This window comes from Antedon bifida, chromosome 3 (assembly GCF_963402885.1).
Source record: "Antedon bifida chromosome 3, ecAntBifi1.1, whole genome shotgun sequence".
NCBI classification, from domain to species: Eukaryota; Metazoa; Echinodermata; class Crinoidea; order Comatulida; family Antedonidae; genus Antedon; species Antedon bifida.
Genome location: NC_136228.1, coordinates 265272 through 275479, shown reverse-complemented (window position 1 = coordinate 275479; position 10208 = coordinate 265272). Strand labels below are relative to the sequence as shown.

General features: G+C 35.1%; 1 protein-coding gene across 2 annotated transcripts; it reads right to left on the bottom strand.

The window, feature by feature from the left end:
* Window positions 1-18: 18 nt before the first annotated feature.
* On the bottom strand, window positions 19-8652 carry LOC144836843 (BLOC-3 complex member HPS1-like). Of its 2 annotated transcripts, none has more exons than XM_078691719.1 (15): window positions 8595-8652; window positions 7900-8105; window positions 7279-7431; window positions 6832-6953; window positions 6245-6353; window positions 5735-5886; window positions 5270-5510; window positions 4702-5040; window positions 4083-4310; window positions 3180-3341; window positions 2886-2995; window positions 2361-2691; window positions 1472-1585; window positions 1072-1154; window positions 19-765 (listed from the first exon to the last, which is right to left on the bottom strand). In XM_078691719.1, exons 2-15 carry the CDS (start codon window positions 8014-8016, stop codon window positions 591-593), a joined length of 2436 nt encoding a protein of 811 aa, XP_078547845.1. In that variant the 5' UTR covers window positions 8017-8105; window positions 8595-8652; the 3' UTR covers window positions 19-590. The 2 variants fall into 2 exon arrangements, with proteins under 2 accessions (XP_078547845.1, XP_078547844.1); XM_078691718.1 differs by having other exon boundaries at window positions 8591-8648.
* Window positions 8653-10208: the final 1556 nt, after the last annotated feature.

Sequence of the window (10208 nt, the reverse complement as noted above, 5' to 3'; positions counted from 1 at the left end):
ATAAAAAGAAACAATTTTTCTATTTGTAATATTGTTTTTAATAATGCATACCACCATAATCATTTAAAAATGTGTATTTGTGTCAATCATGGTTTCTGTTATAGTGTTAAGTTTTCTCTTTTTCACAATGACTTTGATTCTTAAATTTGTTTAAACCATTTTGATTTTCTTTTGCTATGGACTGTGTGAATTTTACATCATTATTATATTAAAATTTACAGTTTTATTATGTAAGGGAGATGAATAAATTTGTTTTGTTTCTGTAACAAAGTTTAATATTAATAAATAGCAACTAAGATCGAAACAATAAACTATATGTTATTGCTTATCAAAGCTGTTTGAAATGTTTTTTCTTCAATCCGAGTTACTTAATCATTCCGATCCATTTATTCGATTTGACGAAATGTATTTTTTGTAAACATCATTTCAAGATTCTATACAAAAATACAATAATATGCATACTGTACACATACAATTTTTGTCATATAAAATATTTTCAAATATATTTACTATGAAACCCATACATACAACCGCCAAGTGGATGCACAATGAAACCTAACCCCCCTCCACCCCTTCCTTTGCAACACTCATCATAATAATGATATTGGTTTCTGGATATCACCTGTCTCCCATAACCAGAGAGCTAGCTTCTGACTCTGAGCAAGCACAAACTGTATAGGTACAACAGCCAAGTGGATGCACATGAGTTCATAGCATTGCACTAGGCCTGGAGTAAGACTGGGAAAGCAGCTTTGCACCAAGTTCCTAGAAAAAATCACATACATTATTACAATGTATAACCACCACAATGGAATAACATATCAGCACCCTCTCTCCTACTACAATCCCAAAATGAATATTGTGCAACACCCCCCACCCCCACAAAATAAATATCAGCCCCCCACCCCTGTCCCTACCACAATCATCACCACAAATTGTATTAACCTCATCACCACCAACCCTGGTACCACAATCACTAGCGCCATATTGCTATGACTATTATGACATAACAATACCCATCATAAACAATAATATATAATAAATAAACAATGTACTTCTGGCCACACATACTTATAGAAATCTGTTGCGATTATCCCTGGAGGAGGACCATTGATATCTATGGTGGGTATCACACGGCACTCTAAAGAACTGCCCTGAAAATATAATGAATCAAGATTTGTTATTGCCATCTCCATACACCAGAAATCATATAAATACAGTTTATTCAATATAATACAATTCAGTTCATTTATTTAAATATCTAAGAACAATAGTATAGAAATAAATAAATGTAAAATAGGACCAATAATGGACTCAATAATGCCTTTCAAACCTAGACTTTCAAAACAGTAAAATATAACAAATATCTAGTACAATGGTTTTATTGATATTGAGTATAAAAACAGGCCTTTATGTATACCATTGGTTACAGTGTAATTGAGTATGGAAATATGCCTTTATGTCTACCTACCGAGGTATCTTCAAACCACAAGAAGTATGAGTAGAAGAAGTCGCCTTCTCTGTAGGCCACAGATATATATCCTTCTTTAATGAATCTGTGTAATTTACCGGTCATTGACCAAACCTATGATAAAATGAGTAACAATACAAATAAGAAAACCTGCAAGAAGTTACTCCAGTCTTCTGCTTAATATGATGACACCCTAACATTACTATGGTATTCTCATGTTCTAAAATAACATGGTGAATGTGTATGAATTGTATTATATATTTTTAAAATCCTATACACTAGATACCCACATTACTGAGAACACCTGTGAGTAATGTGCTGGCAGGTCTGTGCAGCTTAAATTGCCGGTAAACAGAAGCAGTGATGAGGGTTCGATTGGTCTGCTTTTATTCTAGTTTTTTCATTTTGGTTGTTTTTAGTTTCAAGGTTTTTATTTGTCATGGTTTTTACAAGCGTTGAGCACTTTGTGGACATGTGCACTTTATAAATCTTATCTTATCTCCTTCGGAACACCCCTATTAAGGAGGCATTCTCCTGTGAAACTAAGAATAATGTGCAATATATGTTTTAGATTGATTGATTGAATTGATTGAATTTATTTGAGACTACATCCAACTCCTATTCAGGTGATGCTCTATTAAAGGGACATCTGTTGGGTCTGAAGGTGTCCCCTTAATAGGGGCTCTACTATACTATGAAGTGCATTTGTTAAATCCTATAAAGTAGTATTATTCAGGGAACACCCTATTAAGGAATCACACTCTGAAACAAAGAGCAATATATGTTTTAAGACTATGCCAATCCCTATTCAGGGAACACCTCTATTAAAGGGACATTTCTTGGGTCCCAAAGGTGTCCCCTACAGGGGTTCTACTGTATTCTACTTTACCTTATCATGGATTAGAAGAGAAGCATCTCTTCCATCACTCCCCTCTGTCTTTGTAACATTAACAGCTGGTGCTGTAATAAGATCAGCTGTCCTATCTATATACACAAAGTGCACCAGACCTGGAAACTTCTCAAGATACGTTGTCATTGTTATGTTCCTTTGAGCTTTCACTGTAAGGTACTGTTGGTAAAGACTTAAATTGTTTGCAGTGTGTTTCTGTACACTGTCCAACGTCTTCTCATAAAGAGGTCCAGAATGTTTCGGAGATAGATATTTCAATCTGAATATTGTTCGCAAGATTCTTTTAAGTTCTGATACAGCAGATTCCAATCTGATGATTAAAAAAATATTTTGGCATATTACTACTATATTTGGGCACATCACATTTTTTTGTCAGTGTAGACAGAGCTTAATACAGTACTTCAAATTTATAACATTTTATTTTCTGATGGCAACTTGTACAAATGAATTTCTTTTACAGCAATCTTTTACGGAAGCAAGCAATAAGTGAATGGAATTTCTTACCTAGGTGTCATTGGTTCTGGTATACCACTATCAGAATACTGAAAAAGCCCAAATTTACGACAATTATCCCAGCAAGCATTGAGAGCATTAAAATGCCTCAAAAGAACACCCTAAAACAGTAAATAATAATACAATTTTTAAAAATTCTACATTTTAAATTTGTGTTGGTATAATTTTCAAAACATGTATAAAATGTACAAGACCCATGTTGTTTTTTTTTGTACATATTTGTTTTTGTTTATGAATGTTGGGGCTCTACTTTGCCAACTTTTATTTTCAAAATATTGTACTAACCCTTGATTTTTGTAAAATTTCTCTAATCTTTTTAATATACATATCAATACCATCGACAGCTCTTTTCAATGTCACCCTCGTCTGACGTTCGACCTTGTCATGATCTAGGGGTTCTAAGGAATCCAGGGCCTTACAAAGATATTCAGCTAACTTGGATTTCACCTGCAAAAAATGTTTGTTTTTATATGTTTGACATTCTTACACAACAGGATCTAATGTTAGCTTCTCTTAAGCTCTGTCTACACTATCAAACTAGTTTAGTGATGCGCCCATATATGATATTGATATGATCAAATATGGTAGTGATATGAAATCATCATGTCCATATATACAGTATAGGCACATCACATTTTTTTGTCACATAAAGTTTGATAGTGTAGACAGAGCTTAAGGAAATAGATATGTATGACCTGAACAGAACCAAGAATTCTGGGATTTAAACACAAGCATATATTTTTTTTTCTTTACATACGCATCCAACAGCGAGTAACTTGCCAATTACAGGATGGATAAACTATTTTATAATTTATCGTGCTTATAAGTCTCATTTGAAACTTAGGGAGTGGAGTTAAAAGAGTCATGAGTTTACAACCCTACAATCTATAAGGATTGAACCCTGAACCTTGGGATTGGAAGGCAAGCACGTTAACCACACAGCAGCTACAGCTCCACTAATCCATATGATTACACTATGACAGCAACAAAAACAGACAATATGTTTATATAAAATTAGGAAAAGAAATCACAAAATTTCACCTCTCACTTAGTATGACCATAGATAGGGATTTGAACAACAACATTTTTCCATGTACACTTTTTATATATGGAACGAATAAAGATTTGATTTGATTTTGAAAAACAGACAATATGTTTATATAAAATTAAGAAATCACAAAATCTCACCTCACTTAGTATGACCATAGTAATACCCGGTAGAATTGGAATAAACTGAGCAATGTGAGGAGTGTATTCACACGAATGACTTCTAAGAAACACAGGTATTCGTAATTTCTCATTTCTTGGAAACTGTCGTGGCTTCGTCGGTTTTAATGTGGCAAATGTAAAGATAGGATTCTCTTGGAACGAAGGCTGTACCTCTTCAGGAACTGTATCATCATCAGAATAATCTGTCTGGAAAATGAGCAAACATTTTAAAATCTAAATTATCATTTCTCCTGATTAGCTGAATTAGACAAATTTAAAAAACTAAATTTTAATTCAATACATTTTATTTTAATGAAAGCAAATGATAGATCTATCAATGGACTATTTAAAGTCTATAAAGTTCTGTCTACAATATCAAACTTTATGTGACAAAAAAATGTGATGTGCTCATATATAGACATGATGATGTCATATCACTACTATATTTTGGCACATCACATTTTGTTTGTCACATAAAGTTGATGGTGTAGCTTAAATCAATAATGAATTGCAATCAGATGGCAGCTGAAGTCACAAGCCTAATTGCATATTCTCTGAGCATCAGAATAAGACACTAACCACAGGTTACTATACTTACCTCAGAGATCTGATTCTGTTCATCATACAGAGCTTTAAAATCAATAGTTCTGTCATTTTGAGGTGTAAAAAACTGATCTTCATGCTCACATGTGTCTCTTCCATGAATATCTAATGATTTGGGAGTGTGATACCTAACATGATCAGTGTCTACTACATCAGTAGTTAGGTTATCACTACTCTCTGATATGTTTGCGTCCACTGGTTGTGAGTCACGGCTGATTGACTCCATAATAGCTGGGATGTTAGATGGTAATTTGATTTCTGGTCGGGTCATCTCTTCTTCCATGGGTGTGCAACATCTCTCTGGTGTATTTGCAGGACTATTTGATGAATTTGGCTATTAAAAAAATTAATAAGAAAATCTTTAATTTTAAACGGAGGCTCGTTCACAACAAAATGTGTTCTTCCACAAGGCTGTATGAAAGAAATACAACTGCAGTATCACAACTAGCAAAATGAAGTAAATTCATAAACAATATTATTCTTTCTATCTTATTTTAATATATAACAACAAATCACAAAATGTTGCTAACTTTGTAGCTTTAGAAGAAGAAAAAATAACTTACAGTGTGAAAATCCTCTCCATCTCCACTAGCATCTCCACTATTAGCAGCGTTGGAAGTTTGTCTTCTGTTCTCCATCATACACTCGTTGCTTAGCAACTCAGGTGTGTCACATGACTGGTCATCAACAGCCTTGAATGGATGTGAGAGCATGTCGTCTAGCGTCTCCATTGATGGATAGATGTCACATGCTAGAAGTGTTAAAAGCAAGATGTCCGATGGTTGCAGTTCTTTTGCTTTTGGACTGTAAATGTAAAAACGTAAATAAATCATGAAAATAAATATGTAAATCCAAATTACAGTGGATTACAGTGGTACCTGGATTATAGTGATGCCTGGATTATTGGTACCTGGATTATAGTGGTACCTGGATATTGGTAACTGAATTATAGTGGTACCTGGATTATAGTGGTACCTGGATTATAGTGACACCTGAATTACCTCGATTATATTCTTACATTCACTTACGTGGAAAAGAGCGCAAGAAGTTTAGCATTGACAAGCAGCATTGTGTGCATAGCGTTCTTCTCTCCGTTGCTTCCCATTTTCTTTAACGTTAATTCAAGAAGATTAATACACATTTCATTCACACTCTGATTCACCTGTAATCGTTCAATGGCCTTTCAAAAATTATAAAAAATATAATTATTAATTTGATTTGGTTTTCCAATACAGTAGTATCTGATATTAATACCAAATTCCTATTGACTATTGTTTTCTGCACACGCGAAAAATTAAATAATAAAACAAAAAATGTTACAAAAAAAAGAGAATTTAGAGTGCAGAAGGAGGCCAAAATAAGTTAACTTTAAGTCATGCCAGTAGGTTAAAGAGGCAAAAATTAAACTTTAAAAAGGCAGCAGGTATAGTGATCAAGTTTACAAAAACTCCATAATTTTGGACCAGTGTAAAAAAAATTTTTCTTATCGAATAGAATGTATTGTTATGTTTGATGGTTTAAAATATTCTGAAACCTACTTCAAATAAAAAGCATTGTTCTTGGTTGTACAGCTGTAGCCATGTATTCAACACACTTCCCAGTGTCATCCACTTTTCCTCTCTCTTAGCGATACTGTCTGGACGGAGGCTGTAACAAAATTATATTCATGTTATTCACAGTGCCAACTTTTTTTCACTAATTATTTTATTTTACAATGAGAAAGCAATGTTCAGTAAACCAACTTGCATCTGGTTAAAATTATAATTTGGAACAAAATAGCACACACTAGATCAACTTCAACCTTTAAAACCTTATTTCATGCTTTTTCTTTGTGATTATATTTTTTTCTAAAGAGGTCTTACGACTACAGACAATTACTTGTCTCTGTAAGATCCCTGTAATGTAAATATTTATATTGCTGAATAAATGTGAATTTGACAAATGTATGTGCTTCTTGTTTTCTGATTTACGACCAATATAGGTGATGGGAAGAATCATTGTATCATTAGCAAGCTTTTGTTCCAGAGTGGTAAACTGTAGTTTTAACAATTAATGTGCGCATGTGTGTACCATGTATTGGGACTAGTCTGTATATTTAAGACAAGGTAACATAAAATTAAATTACTCATCAACGACAGGTCCATAATGCAAACAAACAATCTTGTTGAAAATCATCAGTTTTCTGCATAAAAAGTCTTCAGATTCCTCACCATCACCGTTGAACGCAATATATAGGTGATCACCAAACTGAAACAATAGAGAATAATAATAATGGTCTATGCATAATAATACTACAGTTCATTCTTATATAGTGCATATGCAAGCTCTCAATGCGCTGCACATTATTACCCCGGTCATTTTTTTGGATCGTACACGTACGGAAACATACTCCCATTATGCAGCTAATAATCAGCGCCAAGTTGTGTCTTGATCTAAACAGGTACCCATTTTATACACATTCTATACACACTTGGAATATTTTAAGTTGAGTTTTGAGTTTTATAAACGGTTTGGGTAATATCTGCTGTATTGGTCTAACCTAGATCAACCTTTACATAGCTAGATTACTTACATCTTTAAATACAAAAATAGAATCATTTTCACATGTAATAAAACTGTATCCATTATTCAGCTCACAGGCTAGAAGGCTGTGAGATGCAACAATGGGCGAGAAAAATTGTGTTGCAATGTTCAAATCAAGCTTCTCCCATGATGCATCATTCCTCTAAAAAAACAAAACATTGGAATTTGACCAGTTGCGTAATGCACAGTGCAAAGCCCCCTGGTTTAGAACTCCAAAGGGGCCCTCCAACGCTGGGTAGTTGCATGCAGCTCATGCTCTGGGGCCCCTGGGTTTAGCCAGTGATCGCTCATAGCTGTTACGCCACTGCATTTGACATTTTTACTATTTTATAATACATAATATTAGTAATACTTTATAATAATACAGTATAACAATATATTCATTCATCTTCATCTTAGCTGCATTTTGTATTTTCAAAAACGTTTTTTTGAAGAATTATCATTATCAATTTTTTTTTCTTGAGCAGTCTTGATTGGTATGTGCGTTATATAAATCCATATTATTATTATCAAGGAATTAAAACAGCAGCAAACAGTACCTGCATTAATAAATTAAATATTATTATTACATTAGATTAATTTTTAATATTAATCACGGGAATTGTCAAACCTGAATAAGTCCCTTGTCAATAGCAACTTCATTTGCATGCTGGATAAACGATGCATCTGCGGACATAAAGACAATATCCGGTATTCCGGAATTCATTAGCACAATCACGCATTTCATGATCAGTTGCTTGCACCATTCCAAATCCAAGATGTGTACTACTACTAATACTACATAGTCACACTAGTCACACTATTTTGTTTTGTAATCTGTAAAAACAAAAGAAACAGATTTCTTAGACATACATACCGCCTAACTAGGCCTATTATCTATGCCTATCCTAACCTGTATGGGACAAATCCACCCAGGGAAGAAGTAAAAAAGTGCCTGCCAGCAGATGCCGAGCGAGTCAATCAACAAATCAGTGACGGGCGGTGGGTAGGAGGAGGCCTCACCGTACACCATTCTAAATGAGTGGTGCAAGAGGCAGGTGGCAGGTAGGCCTAGCAACTACTAGCTACTACTAGCTCTAGGCCTAGGCTAGTCCTAGTAGTAGGCTAGGCCTAGATGGTAGACAGGCCTGGGCTGGGCCTAGCTAGCCTCCTACCTCCTAGCTAGGCCTAGCTACTACTAATACATACTACTACTACTACTCTAGGCCTAGTAGGCTACCTAGGCCCTAACCTAGCTAGGCCCTATATTTATAGCTAGGCCTAGATTGGAATAAAACCGATGAACTATACTCAATACTTACGTACTCAGTCTACGCCTATCATGTGCTTACTCCGATCCCACCACCAATATCGCGATCGCGATCCTCCCTGTGTTTTGCCAACAGAATTAGTGCGAACCAGCGAGGCATGCAATTCAAGCGACCAAACGTACCTATCCGTTCAAAATGACGTTCATGAATATGCATATTTATGACGTAACGATTAAAATGACGTAATATGAAACACGTATAAAGGGTCTTTCTCAAGGGTCTTTCACACCTGTTCCGGCACGGTTCCGGTCCGGCCCCGGAAAATCCATCATCCGTCAATGTTTCGTTTTCACGCGGCTACGCGCATATCGACCATTAATGTTCGATTGGCTGGACCGGAACCGTGCCGGAACAGGTGTGAAGGGCCTCTATGCACCAATCGATATGCGCGTAGCCGCGTGAAAACGAAACATTGACGTTCGATTGGATTTTCCGGCGCCGGACCGGAACCGTGCCGGAACAGGTGTGTGTGAAAGACCCTTTAGAATAGACTATTGTCAGTTGTTCAGTCGTATATATTATATTGTGGCGTAACGGGTAATGCTCTGGTTTCTATACTCTAGCTGCGGTTCGAATCTCTACGGATTTTGTTTTTAATGGAAAATAAATATCGATGATGTAAATAATGTATGCCATTATTAGTTTTAAATACTATTAATAAGGAAGGTAAAATAATACTCTTCCTGACCAATAGCAATATAAACCCGTAACCTTATTAAACAATAATACATCTTACTAATAAAGTAATGGGTATAAGACATTATAATATGTACACGTACTAGGTTAGGCTCCATGAGCTGATGGATCACGCACACATATCGAATGCCATGACACTGCATCCTCTGTCTTGAAATACTCATTACAAATATATATACCGTAATTTATTACCTACAGCAGACGTTAACTCATAAATAAGAAATAACTAGTAAAGCACCACGAAGCAGCAGATGACACTTAAATGAATGTCTTCTTCTTCCGTGTGTTTCTTGAGCTAAGCATTAGCTTAAAACGCCCATCAACAATGAATTGATACAGACATTAATTCACTCAGTTTATTAAAACATGGTACAGAAATTAATACATTATGGCGATGGTTGTCTCAATCTAATAAAGCTAGACTTGTCCCCAAGTCTGTATTTATTTTCTTTGTTTTATGTTAGTCCACCTGTCGACATCTCGATGACGTTTGTCTGGAAAATACCGTATTTACGAGCTATATTATTTATACCATTTATTTACATTGTATTCCGAGCTGCTGCTCAAGTATTATAGGTATGAAACGCCATGTGTGCCAAATTATTGTATCAATATTAAGTTGAAATACAGTAGAGAACCTAGACTAATCTAAAACGTTCGTATTGATCTACCCATATAATAGGCATCCAACCAAGGTTTACAACCAAGGTATTGATCTACCCATATAATAGGCATCCAACCAAGGTTTACAACCAAGGTATTGATCTACCCATATAATAGGCATCCAACCAAGGTTTACAACCAAGGTATTGATCTACCCATATAATAGGCATCCAACCAAGGTTTACAACCAAGGTATTGATCTACCCATATAATAGGCATCCAACCAAGGTTTACAACCAAGGTATTGATC